Source organism: Bison bison, unplaced genomic scaffold, assembly GCF_000754665.1.
Source record: "Bison bison bison isolate TAMUID 2011002044 unplaced genomic scaffold, Bison_UMD1.0 scf7180017864503, whole genome shotgun sequence".
Lineage (NCBI taxonomy): Eukaryota > Metazoa > Chordata > Mammalia > Artiodactyla > Bovidae > Bison > Bison bison.
Genome location: NW_011495061.1, coordinates 3451312 through 3472010, shown reverse-complemented (window position 1 = coordinate 3472010; position 20699 = coordinate 3451312). Strand labels below are relative to the sequence as shown.

At 49.6% G+C, this 20699-nt stretch overlaps 1 protein-coding gene across 1 annotated transcript in view; it reads left to right on the top strand.

The window, feature by feature from the left end:
- DPP6 (dipeptidyl-peptidase 6) overlaps positions 1-20699 on the top strand; it is a 281581-nt gene that overhangs the window by 74148 nt on the left and 186734 nt on the right. Inside the window, 1 exon segment of the mRNA XM_010829360.1 lies at positions 8991-9043. Within this exon segment, the coding sequence (XP_010827662.1) occupies positions 8991-9043 (53 nt within the window).

The following is a 20699-nucleotide window of genomic DNA, read 5'->3' as shown; positions in this document are numbered from 1 at the left end:
GTAGAGTCCCCGGGCTCAGTGTCACCGTGGCGTTCTCCTGCAGGCCCCTGCACACTCTGCGTCCACACTTCCAGGGGCCTGGACGCCTTGCCAGTCTAGCTTTCGTCACCAGCAGTCAGCATCATTGGGCTGAGATGAGTTCCTTGTCACGTGACCTTGTCGACGCTGTCCTCCAGCGTGGAGGAAATGAGGACAGGCCTGTTGGCACTTACTCCCGGGGCTGTTTGAAACCGAGAATCAGCCCTCCGGCTGCCCTCGGGCTTCTCTCTTCTGCGCAGACCACCTGCCCCGGGTGTCCCTCACCCGGCTTTCTGTCCAGACTCCTGCTGACCTGGGCATCTTCTCTAGAGCATTTCGGCCCATGGGTCTCACTCCTCAAAAGACCGAGAACCCTCAGCTGGGCCCGTTTCTCCACTAAGTGAAAGGGTTTCCGGGCAGGATATTCATCATTTCTTCCCAGTAGGACCCTACGAACTGGTTAGCTCTTATCTCATCAGATATTAGAGATGCGCTCGCTTGTTTTCATTACTCAGAGAAGGATCTGGATGGACTATTCGGGGAGACTTTAGCAGACCCTGAAGCCCCCTCTGGGTCCTGAGCCGTCCTCAGAGCGGGTGTTGAGGGCTTCTTGGAGGAACGGCAGCTGCTCCGTGAGGGTTGACCCTGGCCCTGGTCTAACCGTGTGGATGGAGGGCATCCACAACCAGGAGGGCAGGTTGTTCAGCAGAACGTGTGAGGACCGAGTCTTAGGAACACACCACGTGAGTGTGGAGACTCGTGACATGGTTTTGAAAAAACAGAGAGTAGGTTTCCTCGCCTCACTTCTCCCCACTGACCGAGGGGGCACCAGGGCTTCAGGCTTAATTATCTGGTCTTTGCTGCTTTCCTGAAAGGTTGTCAGGGACACAAGGCAGCCGTGGAAGGTGCTGGGTGTGTCTGGTGCCTTGGTCCTGACTGTCACAAGTGTCTAGACTCATCAACTCGAACAAATCACATACGTGCAGTGCCTTTTTTTGTAACTTTTAAAATTAATTAATTCATGTGGCTTCATCGGGTCTCAGCAGCATCGTGTGGGATCTTTTCATTGCAGGACACAGACTCTCTAGTCGTGGCATGGGCTCAGTAGTTGTGGTGCTTGGCCTCAGTAGTTTGTGGTGCTTGGGCTCAGTAGTTGTGGTGCTTGGGCTCAATAGTTGTGGTGCTTGGGCTTAGTTGCTGGAAGGTGTGTGTGATCTTAGTTCCCCAACCAGGGATCAAACCCCGGTCCCCTGCACTCCAAGGTGGATTCTTAACCACTGAACGACCAGGGAAGTCACCTACGTGCAGTATTTGATGTGTCAATTACTCCTCCATAAAGCTGCTCTCAAAAAGGTTTTGAGGGAACATCTACAGAATGTCACAGAAGGATCATGAGCAGTGCACGAGAATCCGTCATGGTCCAGGGAACGTTGGCTTGGGTTTGGGAGGCAGGTTGCTTGCTTTCTCCTGGGGCTGGCTGTGTGTTAATTCTCAGGGGAACTGGTATTGCTGGCTGGAAGCCAATGAAATTCCTTCTCTTTTGGTAACAGAACCTTCAAAACTGTGAGGAGATAGACCCTCTGGGTAAATGCTTATTTTCTCCAATTTTAAAACCAAGACATCTTACTTTTTCCAGCTACTTTTTTTAGAGTTTTTATCTTTTCCCTTCAGATTTCTATTTTTTTCACTCATCAGCGTGCATCTTGCATGGATAGTTTCCCTTCTCTGTTTACCACCTGGTTTCCACACCTCACGTTCTTCCCCCGCCCAGTCTGACTTTCCCGTGTTAATCTTCCCTGGCACCTTTGGTATCTGTTCACCTCACGGTCCTGTATCTTATGTCTTCAGCCGTGTATCATTCCATCCGTGGTGTCCTTGGTTCTAGCTTGGGAGAAGCTTACTCCGAGCTCATCTGTACCCTCTGATATGTTTAATTTCCTCGATAAATAGAAGGAAAAGTGAAAATATTCGTCCCTCCGTCGTGTCCGACTCTTTTTGACCCAGTGGACTGTAGCTCACCAGGCTCCTCTGTCTGTGGGATTCTCCAGGCAGGAATACTGGAGTGAGTTGCCATTTCCTCCTCCAGGGGATCTTCTCAACCCAGGGATCTAACCTGAGTCTCCTGCATTGCAGGCAGATTCTTTACCAGCTGAGCTAGTAGCAAAGCCCATAAATAAATAGAATGTAGGATCAGACAAGAAAGGGGAATCATGTCTGCTGGAGCCATCTGCCTAAGAATGCACACACCCATTCCAGGGCGTCCCTCACAGCAGCTCTCCAGCCTCTGCCTGAATCCCATCAGTGCTGGGGAGCTCACCCCTTCAGGGGACCATCCACCTCATTATTGAAACACTTGTTATTCAGTCACTAAGTCATATCCGACTCTTTGTGACCCCATGGACTGCAGCACACCAGGCTTCCCTGTCCTTCACGTCACCCGGAGTTTGCTCAGATTCATGTCCACTGAGTCCGTGATGCCATCCAGCCATTTCATCCTCTGTCATCCCCTTCTCCTCCTGCCTTCTGTCTGAATGGAGAGGTGGTGCTGGCTGCAGCCAGTCCAGAGGGCAACAGTCTCAGTTGTCTTCCTGTCTTCTCCCACCCTTGGAAGAGGTCAGCTCCAACCTTGCCATTCTCTGTGGGATTCCTGGTTTTTTTACAGCCCAAAAGTGTGGACAAAAAAAAGAATTTTGTGGATTCGGTACAGTGCTAGTAGCTAGACTATATAGTTCTTAAAATTTAAACACGAGCATTCTTGATTCCTTTCTCATGGCTTAAATTTCCTAAGCAAATACTCACAGCTTTTACATCTCAGGCTCAGAGGTTAAGTAATTTGTCTGAGTTCACCCATCAAATGATGCTCAGGCTGGGAATTGAACATATGTCTTAGTATAAAACTAAATACATATGTCTTAGTATAAAACTGAGTTGTAGTTATAGTGGATACACAGGAGTGCCTGCATCCTACTCCCAAACTATTCCAAACCAGCACAGCCACCCACAGCTCCCGACCCTTGTGATAAAGGACTTCTCCAGGCCTTGGGGAGGAGGGGAGTTCTGGCCAGAGGCTGGAAGATCACCTGGAAGGTCACTGTGATAACTCAGGCATCAAACTAGGGCATTGTTACTGAGGGTGGAAATTGTGCTGTGAATTTAAGGTTCATTCCAAAGTCACAGTCCAGTGAAATTTGGAAACCAGTTGTACCTGGACAGTAGGAAAGGAGGAAGGAATAGGAGTGGTTGGAGCTGATTCCAAGATGCTTCTACCGAGAGACCAGATACATGCAAGAACATAAAAGGGAATCCTCTAGGGGACTTCCCTGGCAGTCCAGTGGCTAAGACTCCACACTTCCAGTGCAGGAGGCGCAGGTTCGATCCCTGGAGGGGGAACTAAGATCCACGTGCTGCACAGTGCAGCCAAAGGAGAAAAAGAGAGAATTTTTAGGAGAAGAATTTATTCGGTTTTCAAAATATTGAATGTGCTATGACAGTTTGGAGCAAAAACATGCTGAAAGGCCCAGCATAAGCCAAAATATGAGCTTAGAAGTCAAGTAGATCAAGCATGAAAATATGAACTCAGGACGATGTCACATAAGGAAGCAATGTCCTTCCAGACCAAGAGTGCAGACCAACGAGGGGAACTTGCGTGGGTGGCAGGTTGGTGCCTGCATCCGTTCAAGGGGTCTGCAGAGCAGAAAGGATAGGCAGGGAGGAGACCGAGGCCAGTGACCTGCCTGGGAACGAAGAGGGGAGAAGGATTCCTGTGGCCTTTGTCACGCACTGCAGAGTGAGCCAGCGGGCTGGAAAATAAGACGCTGTCGTGCACGGCAGTGGGACAGACACGCAGAGGTGGCACTATGAGAACGTCAGGAGGATGATGCAGTGGGCTTGAAGCGATGGAAAGTGATGCAGTGCAGACTTTCCTTATAAAGTACTATGCTAGTTAAAGAGAAGGAATTTGGGGGAGGAGGGAAATGGCCAAGGATTTTTTTCATGTGGGAGATTTTAATTCAACAGATCAGAGAGACAAAACCATGGAGAGGGAGTGATGAAAAATATGTGCTGTGTGTGTGTGTGTGTGTGTGCACGCACACTCAGTTGTGACCAACTCTCTGCAACCCTGTGGACTGTACCCGCCAGGCTCCTCTGTCCTTGGGATTCTCCAGGCAAGAATACTGGAGTGGGTTGCCATACCCTCCTGCAGGGGATCTTCCCAACCCAGGGATCGAACCCGTGTCTCTTGCATTTCCTGCATTGGCAGGCGGGTTCTTTACCATTAGAGCCACCTGGGAAGCCTGATGAAAAATATAAGGCGGGGTAATTTGTGGTAGAAGAGTTGATAATCAAGTTCAACAGGAAGCAGAAGGGAATGGGGTCAAGGTCTCAGAAGTTAGTCTTAGAGAAGAACACGGTAGCTTCTCTTGTAGGAGAGGCAGGATGGACAGGGGTCTGAAGCAGGGCACTTGCCTTAGGGATGACGGATGGGCGATGGATTTGAGAAGGACTTGAGAAATTATTTCAGCACCATTTGGGGATATATGGAATTGAGCCAGAGGAGGAAGGAGGCAAATAATGGAGTTAAGAAAAACTCAGTTTTCAGCTCAGTTTACTGAGGGGATGAGGGAGCCACCACCAACCAGGATAGGAAATACGAAAGGAAAGCTAGGTTTTAAGGGTTGTTGAAAAGTTTCTTTCGGAGAATATTGAGTCTGGGGTGCCTGTGAACCTAAGGTGGAGAAAGAAGTCAGTGGGGGAGTCTGATACACTGGCCTACCGTTGAGGAAACAGGTCCATGAAATTAATATTCAGGTAACCATGGTTTAAGACTATAAAAGTGGGAGATTTCATAGAGGGAGGGCATAAAGTGAGTCCATCTCAGTGTACCTGGTGAGGCTGCAGTGGGAAAGACCAGAGGGAAGTCAAAGTCGGTGTTTCTCAGAGGGTGATGTGGGAGAGGATAAGAAAGCAGGCTGCGCACAGAGTGATGCTTCAGAAATATTAAAGTGAAAGTCGCTCAGTCATGTCCAGCTCTTTGCGACTGTATAGTCCATGGGATTCTCCAGGCCAGAATACTGGAGTGGGTCGTCGTTCCCTTCTCCGGGGGATCTCCCCAACCCAGGCATCGAACCTGTGTCTCCTGCATTGTAGGTGAATTCTTTACCAGCTGAGCCATCAGGGAAGCCCTCAGATATATTAGATGTAGGCCAAATATGAACCTAGCCCAAAAAATTGGGTTATTTTTCCAAATCATTGAATGCCGATGTCAACTATATTGTATGATACATTAAAAAAAAAAGAAACAATATGATGAAATTGCTTTTCCATCTTGTGAATGGTATTTTGGGTAACAGATTTTCATGTGTTTACTTTCCAAGGGAAATTTGATGGTGTGGGAAGAAACCTTATATTCATGAACTTCTAAAAGTTCACTCACACAAAAATAACAATGCAGTCTTACTAACTTCCAGCTCTTTGTACTTTTTTCCATGATCAGAAGTATTTAGAGTCTGTTTTAAAGAAAGATGCATAAATAAATACAAGAGAGAGAGAGTCCACACACAGACACACAAAAGGCTTTTATCTCAAATTCTTTCAGGGAGATGTAACTTTTTTTTTTAATGTCTTTCAAGATGAGGCATTGTGCAAATGAAAACACTTGAAATTTGTCCTCTTTCAAAGTTTTCTTTGTGGTTCTTTTGGCTCCAGGTTGAGGGAACATTTTGCAGAGGAGAAGGGTATTTGATTGTTTCATCTTGGAGTGTTGAGAAAATCACTTCATCTTCCTCCTACTTCCCCGTTTTTTAAGAGTAGCTCTTGAGTCATAACTGCAGTTTCATGCTGAAGGCTCTTCATTTGCATCCACGGTTTACCCTGGAATGCTTCTTTTACATACGTACTTGGCACATAGGTACTCCAGCTTCAGGTTTTATCTGTCTCTACTTCTTGACTCTCCTTCATCTTGTTTGAATCTTTCTAATTAGTGGTTTCATTTTCCAGATATTCTGTTACATTTCCCATCCCTATAGGCTTGTTTTTTTTCTTCCTGCCTGACAGAACAGAGGCAGAATTGTAAATGGATAGCTCTCTCATCGTTTTATTCTATTATCCTTATTAGGTTATTTTAGTTTTGTCTTCCTTTTTCTCTTTGGTCGCACTCAGAAGATATCCACAGAGTTGAATTTCAGGGTCATTTGCAGGCATATTTAAAGAGGTGTGAAGATGTAAGTCTAGGGGTTTGGGAATGTCATAACCAGAGAATGAACTGAAATCACTATTTCCAGATGGGCCAAATAAATAGGGCTTCGACCAAGCAAGAAGTACGTGTCCTTACTTTGCATATGTATTACAGCTGTTGGTATCCTGGATTTTTCAGTTGACAACAACCAACTTGGACTTGTAACTTGAGAATTAAGAGCTGTACCCTTTGTTCAGGCAATTTCCATCATATGCTTAGAGAGAAACGGATCTCAAGTATTACGGGTTTGATTGAGTCTTCCTATCCAAAAGATAGGATAATAATACCCGGCCCGTGCAGATTGAGCGCATTCACGGATGCTGAGGAGCTGGCGCACTGCCAGTGCATAGAACGTGCTCCAGAGATGCTCCCCGCTCTCCCAGCAGCGTCACGACCACCTCCTCCCCTGTGCTCTGGACCGTTCTCTACGGGAACCTCAAAGGCTTTTTCCAAATGCTTTGGTCCATAATGCCCCCCACCCCTCAGCTCTTCTGTATGAACTCTTTGATAGGTAATTTGTCTGTTTGTTTTAGAAGTTGCTGAAAGGTTATAGGGAGGGAATCCAGAAACTCAGAAGTCTGTCCACTTCTGATTTAATAGTTAATCTTTATCATCTGGATTTAAACTAGATGTATTATTTACCAACTGCTGTGTGAGAAGCTATCCGAAACTTAGTGGCTTAAGACAACCAATACTTCCTGTCTCATGGTTACTGTGGGTCAGTAACTCAGGACCATCTTAGATCTGAGTGGCCCCAGCTCACATTCTCTTGTGAGGTTGTTAGTCAGGGCCATGTCGTCTGCAGGCCTGACTGGTGAGTGAAGAATCAATTTCCAAGCTTCCCTGTGCCTTGCTGGCTCGTGGTCATCTCATGGGGGAAGAACCTCCGCTCGTCCCCTTGCGGTCACTCGAGTGTCTTCACGATCTGACAGCCATCCTCCTGCAGAGCAAACGCCCCGAGAAGGAGCTGGGAGGCCTCAGTACCGTTTACAGCCTGTGCGGAAGCATCGGGCCATCATTTCTGACCCCGTTGGGGTCACTGAGTTAGGACCCAGCCCTCCTCCTCTCCTCGTGCCTCCACCACTGCTCCATCCTCCACGCCCCTTGCAGGGCCTCACTTTCCCATTTGAGCAAACAGAGGTGCCGCCTGGGGTCACCGTGAAAATGGGGTGAGCCACGTAGCGTGAAAGGGCACTGTTGGGGAGACGGAACAGCCCAGCACAGACGCCGTGGCCGTAGAGAAACGGTCCAGGCCACCCAGCTTCCGCTCCCGTCTCCGTCCCCAGAGGCACCCTCTGTCAAAGCTCCCGGACCTCCAAGGGGCTCTCTGAGAGTCAGTCTGCTCAGGACACAGGGGCTGGGACCCCGGCCCCGCCTTCTTCTCCTGGGGAAGCAGCACTGCAGCACTTCAGAACAGCAGCTCGGTCCTGGGGTGGGGGTGTGGGGGGAGTCCTGCTCAGATTGCTAGGGAGCGTGTGGTGTTCTTCGTCACGATTTTGCTCCTCCAAAGCTGTTTCTTCACACCTGGACCAGAGTTTCAACTAGACCCCCAGCTGGATGACTGTCTCCTGCCCTTGAGCACACCATCCCAGGGCCCGGGGGTCTAGTGCAGGAGTCCTGGGGTCACTGGAAGCGAAATCTCTTTAGCAATTAAGTTCTGTTTTTTATTTTTATATCTGGGTCCTTTTTTCGCCAAATAGCTATGATCCCCTCGAGGTTAATCCGGGGGCCCAGACCAGGCATGGAGTCGGGGGTGTTAGCAGACCCCCCCCATTTTCCTTTGCAGGCTCCCGTCCGTCATTGCACCAAGCGTGTCCATATGCACACGCACTACGGTAGCTCTGTCTTCCTTGGCCTGCATGTCCCTCACCCGTTATCTTTAGAAAGCTGGTTTTAAAATGCTAGTCAGCAAGCGCTGGCCCACACAGGGCACCAACCCTCAGAAGTTTCCAGAGCAAGGGAAGTGAAATGCGGTTCTCACTTCATCCTTTCAGGGTAACCAACACATCACATTCCACACCACCCCTAAAGGGTCTCTCTCCAGAAAGCTAGAGAGGACAGAGGCCACGTTCTCCCTTCTTTGGGGGTGACCCTTGCATTCTAGTCACTGCATTTGGTTGGGGAGTAATCTCCTGGCTCAAGAGTTGAAGAGGGACATCTGAGACCCGAGGCTTACAGGAGTTTGGAAATGCTACGTTCCCCTTGCAATGAGCTCTTAATTTATTGGCCACTCTCTGAAACTAAAACACGCACATCGAATTGTCCAGGGGACAGGAGTTTGCCCAGGTAAGCCCATCTTGGCTCTGGTATCACTGAGGGTACAGAGTGGACTCTGCCTGAGATTTCAGGGACCTCCCGCCGGGCCTGGGTTTCCCCATCTCTGGTCCAGCTGGCTGTCAGGAAGCCTCCAGTGAGCACCGTCCACGTTAGTTCTGTGCTAACATTAGTTGAGCTGGAAATCTCTGCCCCGATTTAATCACAAACCAGGTAGTCATGGAAATGACACCAAGCCTCTGGCTACCCAGTAAACCACATGCAAATGGTGGAAGTAAAGACTGACATGATATGCAAATTTACTTCCTGAGTAAATAAAAGACTTGGCTGCCTGGTCTCCTGACTACATGCTTTTTGTTCCAGGCTTGTTTATTAGGATTCACAGTGATTTGAAAAATATAATCACAACCATGATCTCAATGCTTGTTTTTTTGTTTCTTGTTTTTTTGTGTGTCTGTTTCAGATATATCAACACTCCTATACTGGATATTATGTCCTGAGCAAAATCCCTCATGGGTAAGATGGTTCTTTCATTTTCTTCTAATGAGGAATCTGCAGAACAGAGTGGGGTGGAACGCTGACTAGTTGCTTAATTCCTAGGGCAGGAAATACAGCACCTTAGCTCTTGACAGTGAAGTGTCCTGATGCTGTGGGAACCTCTGGGGTGCCCCCAGGCCCCGGGGTGGGGGTGGGGGTGTCAGTGAGTCCAGCTCCTCGCCCGTTAGTGAAGCCCCGTTCCCAGAGCAGCTGCGCCGCCTCCTGCTCTGGTGCCCAGGTTCCAGGTCCTGCAGGGTAAGGTGCTGCCCCAGCCCCCAATCACCAACCCCCCACCCTGTGATTTGTAATCACCTTCAGTCCCCCCAGGGCATGGTGATTCACCTTCTGACTCCCAGGGGGGTTCCCGGTTTATATACACAGTAGAAAGGGCAGCACCCTGAGCGCATCTTGTTTCTCAAAACGGGAAGACTTGGGACCCAGAAGTGTGAGTGGGAAGGAAAAGACGTGAGTGCGTGATTTGGCAGAGTTTTCAGCTCTGGGTATACACAGCGGACTGTGTTGTCAGGGGCTCATCTTTGGAATCCAGAGGTGTTGATTCGAGGTTAAAGTTGGATGAAGCCATTTGTTGAGTTGGCGCATGGAAGACCAGTTGCAGAACAAGGAGAATGAGGCAAGGATGGCGTTTGCTTGCTTCCATTTCTGTTTTTTCTTTCTCTCCGCTCCTCCCCCTCCTTCCTCCCCTCCTCCACCCACTACAGTCCCCCTCCCCACACCCCCACACCGCCCTTCTTCTGTCCTCATCTCTACCTTCCACGGTTTCTCTCACTTTTTTTTGACAAGGTGAGGTACTCAGGAAATGTTCAAAGGCATTGGGTTGTGCTGCTGGCAATATTGTGTGGTTTCCCGGGATGACTTAGGGGAAGGCATCCTAATTTTCCTAAGCAAATGGAAACAAACAGCAGGAGTTGATTAAAAAAATATTGTTCTGTAGGAGAGCATTGATCACAGAATGGATGTTTCACAACTAAGTTGGGTAGAATATGGGCATATCCTTGGAAGACAAGCATGGATAAAATAACTTCATTTTGGACTTCAGATAAATAAAGGATGCATGTAAATATGCGGCAAAATGTGATTAGTCGCTTCTGTTAGACTGTTAGAAAACTCAAGCCCCAAGAAACTAAAGATGACCCCCTGTCGTGAAAATAAAGTATGCATGGGCATGTTTTATTTAAAGCATAGTTCAGATAGAAACTCAAATGTCTTTCACAGAGGAGGGAGTATTCTATTATTTTTCAAGCAGATATGCACCTTCAAAGGTCACGGCCAGCAGGGGTATAATTATGCCTTGAGATTTATCTATCCCTTCTGGGAGCAATAGAATTTATCCTAGATGAAGGATAAATTTGTAAAACTCAAAACTCTAAAAGCATTTTGTGCTTGACACACGGTGCACATATTTCACTGCATCAGGTGGCATTTAGGAGAAATACATCTCCTGGCACGAGTTTGCCAGACGGACTGCAAACCTGAGGGCAAGGTGGTCTGTGCTGAAGGCTTGGTTTCAGTGCTCACGATGAGGGTGACAATCCCCCATAGGGGATGTCAGCAGAGAGTGAGCTGCTTTCCGTGTTTTTAAACAGTCGTGGTAATCATCACTGCCTTCGCGTATTGGTTGAGTCTCATGCGTGTTCACCCTGGCACATCGCTCTTGTGAGGAAATCGTCCTTCTCCTCCGTCCTGCCTTCTCGTGGCTGGTGTCCAGGAGACCTGGACTCCAACACAGCCTGGGCTCACCGTCCACCGTCCGCCTCAAACAGTCCCCTTGGGTGTTACACTGCAGCTGTAAAATCAGACTTTTACCCGTGCTGATTTATTGCTTTCCTAAGTGTTACTGAGCCAAGCGTGGACTTGCTCGCCCAAATGCAGTAAAGCCGACCTACTGACACCAGGTTGCGGTGAAGGAAAGTGCGCATTGATTGCAGGCGCCAAGCAAGGAGTTCAGACAGCTGGTGCTTAAAAGGCCCAGACTCCCTGCAGGCGCCAGGAAAAGGTTTTTAAAGACAGGGTGAGGGAGGGGGATCGTGGGTTATGCGACCAGCTCATGGACAGCCTTCTGACCGACTGGTGGTGAGGTAAGTAAGCGTCAATGTGTCCTTTTGGTTCCAACTGGTCTGGGGTCTCCGTGCTTGTGTGCAGCTTACAGTTAACTTCTCCCAGCTGGTGGGGGCATCAGTAACTGCAACACAGCTCAGAGGACATGGCTCAGAATACGATCCGTAGCCCTGGAGGAGGAGCTAAAGGTCCTTGACTTTGGTTAATGGCTAAACTATTATTATGTTGCCTTGTTTGGCTTTTCTCCTTTCTTTTTGCATCTTCTCCATTCTATGATTAAATTTCCTCTTGGGAACTTGAGGGAAACCTAGGTAGGCTACAGTTTTTCTATAGACAAGAGGCAGGTGGAGAACGTGGGTTGGGAAGGGTTCTCCTCCAGGAAGGCCCCATGGGGCCCTGCTCAGTTACATAAGGGCTTTCGTAGGATTGAAAGGTGTAACAGAGTGCTTGCTGCACTTACGGGAAACAGCCTCTGGTGGGTGAGGACACCTGTGATTCATCTCATCTTCATGTAAACTGAAGCGGCTCCGAAAATGGCGATCACTGTTTGACCGCCCAGCTCCTCCTCTTTAGCATAAGATCATTTTGTCGTTGTTCAGTCACTAAGTCGTGTCCCACTCTTCGCCTCTTCGTGACCCCATGGACTGCAGGACACCAGACTTCGCTGTCCTTCACCATCTCCCGGAGCTTGCTCAAACACATGTCTGTCGAGTCGGTGATGCCATCCAACCATCTCACCCGCCGTCGTCCCCTTCTCTTCCTGCCTTCATTCTTTCCCAGCATCAGTGTATTTTCCAGTCAATCAGTTCTTCCCATCAGGTGGCCAAAGTATTGGAGCTTCGGCTTCAGCATCAGTCCTTCCAGTGAATATTCACGGTTGATTTCCTTTAGGATTGGCTGGTCATTTATGAACAATAAATGAATGAGTTTCAAGTATCATCAAAGTCTTCTTTGTATTAATGAGACAGTGGATTTCCAAACTGGGTGAGCCTTTAGACCTTGAGCTTATGCAGCTTCAGTGTCTGAGAGAGGCTTGTTGAGCTCAGTCCGTTGTACCAGGGCCCCGCCTGGTGGCCAGGCTAGAGCACAACCCTGTAGGTGGGCTTGGGGTGGTGAGGAAAGCACAGTTGTCTCTTTAAATAGAAACGTCTCTATGAAAACATTTAAATTAGCATTTACTCATAGGGCAGAACATATGAGAGCTCCTCTTGATATTTCTGGAGACACAGACGTGTATCTTTTTCTCCTTTTTCTCACCTCTCCTCTCATCCCTCTCTCCCTGCAGTCCCTCACTTCCAGCCCAAGGCCATTCGAGCTGCAGGATGGGATTACTTGGCATTTATAACTTAGATTTTCTCCCTTAGCTTCAGGCTTTCCGAACAATCACAGAGATGAAACCAATTAATTTTTCAGCACCCCCTAAACTCTGGCTTCCTTCCTTTTTGCCAGTGATGGAAGGATCTGGGGTGGGTGAACCCTCTCTTCTGTCTCTCTCACGAGGGAGAAGGAGGCCTCCCTGACCCCTGTTTAACCCCCTCCATCCCCAGCTCTGACCTCCGCAGCTGGAGCCTGGGGTAGACCCCAGGGCACATGCAGTGGCTCGAGTCATAATGAGAACCCCGAGCTGGCTGAATTTTCATCTGTTGGAAGATCTGGAGCCTCATGGTAGGGGTGTTTGACTTTCACATACTAAATTTTCAAAAGTTGTGTCCTCAAAGGACATGTGTCTTTTACACAGACTAGTTTAGTAAGCCAGAATTAAAGCTAGTTAATTTTTAACATAGAGTGTTTTACTAAGTGTTTATATCGGAACTGCAGCAAAGTAGAGCAGCACTTGATGACAGAGACTGATAGAAATGCGAGCCAGATAAATGTCCTCTGTTAAGGGTCCATCGTGTGTTTTCGTAGCAGTTTTTGGTAGATTTGCTGTTTCTTGGAGTTTTCCTGACATGAGTTTTTTCTTGGGTTAGTTTTCCCTTTGACTTGAGTGCTTTTCTGTAAAAAATTATATTTGTATGTAATTTGCAGGTTTTCATATCTATTAGGATCATTCTGGAAATCAGATGGGCTGGAGAAACTCAACCCTTCCATAACAGACATCAATTTTAAGAAAAATTGGGCATACCCCGTAATTAGATAGCATTGGCATTTTGGAGTTTGGCAGACAGAGCAGGAATGGGACAGGGACTGAGACGCACGTGCAGCTCCCCTCGTGTGCACGCCGGGCGGCCTTCTGTCGATATTGTTGCCCTGACCTTGCTTACTTGCCTTTACCAAACAAACCGTACAAAATCGTACTCCTTTGGAATTCCGGTTGACTTATGAAGTCACATCTGTGAAAATGACGAGCTGAGACCTAGATTCCTTCTGCCCAGGGTTACTCTCGAACTTTACAGGCTGGGACATAGAAGAGCATTCTCTTTATTTAGAAGACAGATACCTGGGTTGAGAACACACCGCAGTGCCCAGCACCTTGCCGGACCTCGTGACCTGGGAGTTACAGACCGAAGCCCTGGGGTCTCATGGACCTGAAGACAAGTCCCAGTTGGCAGCTGACCTTGGCCGTATGACCTCGAGAGCTGCTGTACTTCTACGGAGCTTCGCGTCCACACTCTTACAAGGATGCTAACAACAGTGCCCTCTTCGTAGGCACCCGATAAGAATCGAGGGGAATACATGTGCAGTGCACAGCAGAGAATTTTGCTCCGAGTGACTGCCTGGGAATGTTATTTCTTCATATTGTAATATGTCCCCAATATGTATTTGTAGTCTCATAATTAAATTTTATCAGACTGTACTTTCTAGCCAGCTCAAATCCTTTCTGTTACAAGGAGAGGAATGATATAACCCCTACCATAATAAAATTCCCTTTAAAATTTTTTCAAAGCTAAGACCTGTTCCATGACACTCAGGTGATTAAAATGCCCTTGTGATTTTAATTTCTCTCTTAAAAGTAATGTCTGTAGCCTCAACGATCTACAATTCTCAGTGCTCAATAAGTTCTTTTTTTAATCTCATCTCAACCTGACTTGCTGCAATTAATTTCTAAGGCTTTCTTGTTTTGCTTTCAGTGGAAGCAGAAAAGATAAGTCAACAGTGAAGTGCTGTATTGAGCAACAAAGCATGGTTTCTATCCTTAAGGAGTTCAAAATCTTCTTGAAAAGGAAGGACTCAGACATATCAGTTGAGTTCAGTTCAGTTGCTCAGTCATGTCTGACTCTTTGCAACCCCATGGACTGCACCACACCAGGCCTCCCTGTCTATCACCAACTCCTGGCGTTTACTCAGACTCATGTTCATTGAGTTGGTGATGCCATCCAACCATCTCATCCTCTGTCGTCCCCTTATCCTTCCACCTTCAATCTTTTCCAGCGTTAGGGTCTTTTCCAACGAGTCAGTTTTTTGCATCAGGTGGTCAAAGTATTGGAGTTTCAGCTTCAGCATCAGTCCTTCCAATGAATATTCAGTACTGATTTCCTTTAGGATGGACTGGTTGGAACTCCTTGCTTATATAACAATATAAAATTAAATGCCTCAAATGGGTATTTTAAACAATGAACACAAAAGAAGAGATGCCATAAAGAATCTCAAAAAGGAAGTCTGGCTTGAGCAGAGCCTTATAGTCGAGTAAGTTTTATTTTGTTTGGTTTAATAGATGGAGACTGAGAGGAGATATTCCAGGTCGGGTGAATCATTAAATGAGCTTGACCTTTTCAGTGAGCCAGCGTCTTCCTGGAATTAGTGGGGTGCCAGGCCAGGCCGGAGCAGGGCTGTTCTCCTGGGACTCTGCATGGGGAAAGACGGGATTGGGGGGGGCTGGGGTGAGCCTGGGGTGTGGAAGACCTAGTCCCCAGCTGAGTGCCGTGGGTCTTTACAGGAAGAACACGCTGAACACCAAGCCTAAGAGAGACGTGGTGCAAACAGCAGGCTTGGGTTAGTTTTGTGCGTGTGTGTAGAGCGGAGGGCAGGGAAGGGGTGAGTAGGGCTTGGAGTCAGTTAGGGTCCTGGCGGGGAGCAGGGCAGGCCTGCAGTGAGGGAGGGCTCAGTGGAGAAACCACCTGACTGTGATGGTGGGCCTGTGGCATCCTCTCAGAGAGTGAAGGCGGGTTTCAAGAGTTTGTGTTCCATGCCCCTCACATTAAATCTTCGGGAGCCTGTGCCTGTTGTGAGTTGAGCCTGATGCGTGAGGAGATTCAAGGCAGCGAGTTTGCGAGGGCGGCGCTGAGAATCCCCAGCAGTGTCAGCGGCCCAACACCTTCTCCTCCAGGACGCTGCCGCTGGACACGTTCACTCTGCAGAGCTGCCAGGGGTTGCACCAACAGGATTGTCTGTGTATCTTTAGGAAGGGCCAACATGAGGCTGAAATATAAGAGAAAGAGCGTCCTTAGAGTGGCATTCTACGTGCCTCTAGCAAGGCCTGCAAGACTTCCCAGGTGGCCCCGTGGTAAAGCATCTGCCTGCCAATGCAGGAGATGCAAGTTCGATTCCTGGGTCAGGAAGATCCCCTGGAGAAGGAAATGACTACCCATTCCAGTATTCTTGCCTGGGAAATCCCATGGACAGAGGAGCTTGGTAGATTACAGTCCACGGGGTCACGGAAGAGTCAGACACGACTTAGAGACTAAACTCTCTCTCGGAAAGGGCAGGATCCTACCGTTACTGGCAGGCGCAGCATGTCAGCACTGCAGACGGCTCCGAGGCCTGCGGGGCTGGATTTTAGTTAAGCTGCTTCTCCTGCTCCCTCCCCGCGAAGTCTCCCTGCTTCTCTCCCTTCTTCCCCTGAATTACAAGCAGTTAGCAAGCACTATCAAAAGAATGAGCTTTAGAATCAAATCGATGTGAGAATAAATCCCCCGTCAGCCTCTTTACCTGTGTAATCATGGAAGAGTTACTTTGCTTCTCTGGGCACTATTACTCTGTCTATATAATGGAAATAAAATGCTTGACTCATGGGGTTCATGGAAAGGTTATGGAGTTCTGTAGGATATTGAAATGGTGCGTGTAAATACCTCTTTCGGTGTGCAGAAAGTCCTACAGGCTTCCTTCGTGGGGGAACCAAGGCCTCCCATTATGCAGCCAAATCTAATTAATCACTCTCCCCACAATTTCCCTGCCTCTGGACAGAAAGTAAATTTCATACTCTGTGCCAGCTCTGATCAATTCTAATGGCTTCCTGGAGCTCTGAGTTTAAAGTGTGCCTGTGCTCTTTGGGGGAGGACGCTGTGATCCATGCGTCTCGCCCGCAGTAAGGGGGGTGGGAGAAGGATGCACGTGATGCCTTCCAGTTGCAGGAAGCAGTCTTCCCTGGAGGACCAGTGATGCGCCGCCACTGCACGCAGACAGAAGGTGGTCCCGTCTTCGCTCGCTCTATCCTTTACCCCATCCCCACAACACACCAGAAACGTAGGTGCCGCTGACCGTGCGACTGTGTCCAAATCCTTCCGATCCTTCAGGCCCTGACATCACAACCCTCTCCTCTAAAACTGCCTCCAGCCTCCCCGAGTTCCTGGAGTCAGATTGTCTCCCATTTCAGGCTGAAATGTATCCTTGCTTTAAATTGCTCTTTTGTTGTCAATATGTAATTGTTTCTGGACAGCATGTTTAGAAATGTTTTAATGTGCATTTACTGCCTGACCCGTTTCTCTCCTGAATTCTTACATGTCAGAGAGCAGGGTTTGCTGGGAGGGGCTTGGCTGTGTCCCGGGTATCTGTGGCCTGGGTGTGAGAACAGGGATGCCCAAGAATAACCGCCGGAGAGGCTGCCCCTGCAGGTCTGAGCTGTCGGGAGACAAAGCGTCAGCCATAGTCAAAGGCGGCCTGTTTCAACCAATCCTTTCCTTTGAGTCCTTTTCTGCCCTTAAAAGACCGCCCTCCATGTCTAAAGACTTTTAAATAAGCAAACCCGTTTGGAAATGAGGTGAAAAGATGGGGGATGCGGCATTTCCTCAGGCGCCTTGGGGAACCTAAACTTACCTGTTCCCGTCCTTGAACTCTTCCCAGCGTGGGAGGGGGTGCATTGATGTTGACTGAAACAGGTGGAGGGAATTCATGAATTAAATGCGATTGTCGAGTATAAGGAGAAGCAGGTCTGGACCCCACCGCCAAATCACTCAGACCACAGTCTCGGAGGATGGGACCTCAAGAGTGCATTTTTAAGTGACTCAGTTTCTAGTTTAAGTATCTGGTGTCAGCTGGTCCTTCTTCACTAGCCGTCAGCACCAAGTGACCCCAGGATTCTCTTTGAACCAGAGAAACTACTGTTTCTGTTTCTGGAAAGAAGCGACAAATGTGAATTTCCTTGTCCTCTCAGCAGAAAGATACAGGCAGGTCTCCGGCTGACAGTGTCCTTGGAGATTTACTTAATGATATGCAGCAAAGGCCTATAGCGCTGACACCCGCACCATGTCGATGAGATGGAGCCTGCGTCTGGGCTGGAGCTTGACGTGAGCGCCACCTGGTGTCTCAGCCTGGAGTCGCTGTTCCCATTGACGCATTCTGGAGCCGAAGAACTGATGCTTTTGAGCTGTGGGGTTGGAGAAGACTCTTGAGTCCCTTGGACTGCAAGGAGATCCAACCAGTCCATCCTAAAGGAGATCAGTCCTGAATGTTCATTGAAAGGACTGATGTTGAAGCCAAAACTCCAATACTTCGGCTACCTGATGTGAAGAACTGACTCATTGGAGAAGACCCTGATGCTGGAAGGGATTGGGGACTGGAGGAGAAGGGGATGACAGAGGATGAGATGGTTAGATGGCATTACTGATTCAATGGACATGGGTTTGCGTAAACTCCGGGAGCTGGTGATGGACAGGGAGGCCTGGCATGCTGCAGTCCGTGGGGCCGCCAAGTCGGACGTGACTGAGCGACTGAACTGACTGAACGGACTGACCGAGCTCTGCCGCTCTGTCCCTTCTGAAGAGTCACAGGCCGCGTTCTCAGTCACGCAGAGTTAGAGGCGAGCATGGGAACGCTTTCCGCCGGGCCTGAGAGCGGCCACCTGGGAAGGCTCTATCTGCATCCCTGAGGTCAGCATGCGAGCATGGGAACGCTTTCCGCCGGGCCTTACAGCGGCCACCTGGGAAGGCTGGCTGCGTCCCTGAGGTCAGCACTGCTCCTGCCCACAGACTTCTTCCCAAAGAGTCTCCTGGAGGCCGAGCCCCTGGAGTTTGCAGCAGGGTGTCCACTCTGCTGCGCCCCCACGAGCCCGTCTGTTCTAGCCCAGGATGCACAGCGGGCAGGCACATGAGCCGCCTGCTGCCTCGTCTCCTCTGCTTTGTCTTCACGCCGCCTTCTCTGCGCGCCAGGCTGTCCCCACTGGGGGCTGGACTCAACGCTCCCTGTCTTATTTATGCTGGTGACATGGGCACAGGTTAAACATCAAGGGTAGTAGCCTCGTCTAGAAAAGCAGGCCTCAAGCACAGCAGCACAGGTGGTCATCCAGACCCTGGAGAGACAAGCAGATACCGGTCACTGCAGCATAACTTGCTCATCGTAAAACCCAGTGAGAAATTTTCCTTAAGTTTTGACTGATGGGTGCAATCACAGAAGCACCTCCCCGACCGAGACAGGGAAGAGTTCTGTCTCCCCGAAATAGCCCATGCGCCTGTCCTGCAGCCCCCGTGGTTGCCCTGGCGTCCACCCCTCTAGCTTTGCGTTTTCTAGACTTCCTTGTGGATCGAGTCACACTTACATAATCCTGGGTGACGGGATTCTTCGTCAGCATAATTGCTTTTGAGTTTCCCCCGCGTTGTTGCCGACGCATGTAGGTCATCCCTTTTATTGCTGAGAAGTGGCCCGGTGAGTGGAGAGACAGTCATTTGCTTATGCGTTTGCCATGTGACATTTGAGTGGTTTCCAGCTTGAGGCTGTTATGAATAAAACTGAGCGTTTGCATACAGAATTTTCCATAGGCACATGTTTCCATTTCTCTTGGGTAAATAGCTAGAGGTAGAATCACTGGGTCATGCAGTAAACGAATGTTTCAGTAGGCGAGAGACTGCCAGGTGGTTATCCAACATGGCTGTACTGTTTAGACGCGCCCCCGCACCCGTCAGCCTGGGGGTTTCAATCCCCCTACCCTCCACCCGGTCCCCTAGAGAGGCCAGCTGACTTGTCTGCTCGGGTTCCTGCCTGGGACAGAGTGTCAGGCCTCCTCTCCTGCCCAAATGCAGGCACTCGGGGACCTCGCAGGCTGCTCCCCACGATCGTCCCCTCTGCAGTGCTGTGTAATGACAAATCCTCGGGGAAGTCGGTGCCAGGGAGGGTGGAAACTTCCTGAAGAGGCTGTTCACGGGCGCCCCGGCACAAGCCTCATGAGCGGTTAAGAGGTCTCCACCCCGAGCATCATCGCTCGTTTCTAGACAGATCTAGGAGGAGGGGTTTTCTTTTTGAGAGTCGCCTGTCCTGGAGGAAGGACGAGGTCCAGGAGCACATCCCTGCCCTGGGGTCACCTGCTGCTTCCTGGCTGAGAGGAAGAGCGGAGCTGCACGCCCACACCCAGCGTCCTTAAGGATGCCGCTGACCTTGGGGCTCCCGGCCGGGCCGGCAAAGGGCATCATGGACCTTCTCAGGCATTCCTGTCTGCTCTCTTGCTGTGTTTTTGACTGCAGCAGTGTGAAGGAGCCAGCAGGCAGCGTTAGCCCTCCCAGGAGGCGATGACTTTGCACAGTCCGGCTCAGCCAGACTGTATGGACCATTACGTATTTCTGGAGCTGCTGGCAATGGATAAAAGAACGAAAGCTGTGGCATTTCATCATCAAGAAGCTCTGGTTCCCAGACCTGAATAGCACAGCCTTCAGTGGAGATGACACAACTCTTTGCTCACTTGAGGCTTTCCGCTCCCAGGACATAGCTTAGCCCACTGCTCTGCCTGCCAGGCCACTGGACACTCAGCAGCGAGGTCGATGCCCGGTTGGGGCTGAGGCTCCCAGATGAAGAAGCCGCTCAGGCTTCTGCCTGTCTGGGCTGGAAGTTAGCAGCATCCCCTGGAGCTCTGTCTCCTCCATCCAGCAAGACAATGGACGTTCCCACACTTCAGGGTGAGCGCCGGGGCCCAGGGCCTGTCACGTCCGCCTGCTCTGTGAACGCAGAGCTGTGGACAGTCGGAATATGAACAGTCCAAGTATGAACAGAACGTCGGGGTTTTACCATCTCTCTGCATGTCTTTGATTCATTGCATGATGGCCCTCACACACGTTTCTATCAACCTTCTAAGTGTTATTTAGAGGGGCTTCCAGGGCAGCCCTAGCAAGCACGGCTTCCTATGCAGCCCCCTTCACAGCCAGCCCAACGTCGAGGCTAAGGAGAGAGCCACATCTAAACCTCAGGGCTGACCTGAGGCTCGCGTGTCATCATCGGTGCTATCGGAGCTAGGATTCCTGAGCCAGGGCTGAAGCTCAGGGCAGGCCTCTCTGACACCCGTGAGCATGGCCCCGAGGGTGCTGCCGGCCCCTGGTCTGGCCCCTCCCTGTGTCCGCAGGTTAGCCCTCGGGGTCTGTCCTCTGCTTCTCTCCCTCCAGTTCCCTCTGTTGACCTCAGCGCGTCTGAACGCCGTCCGGCT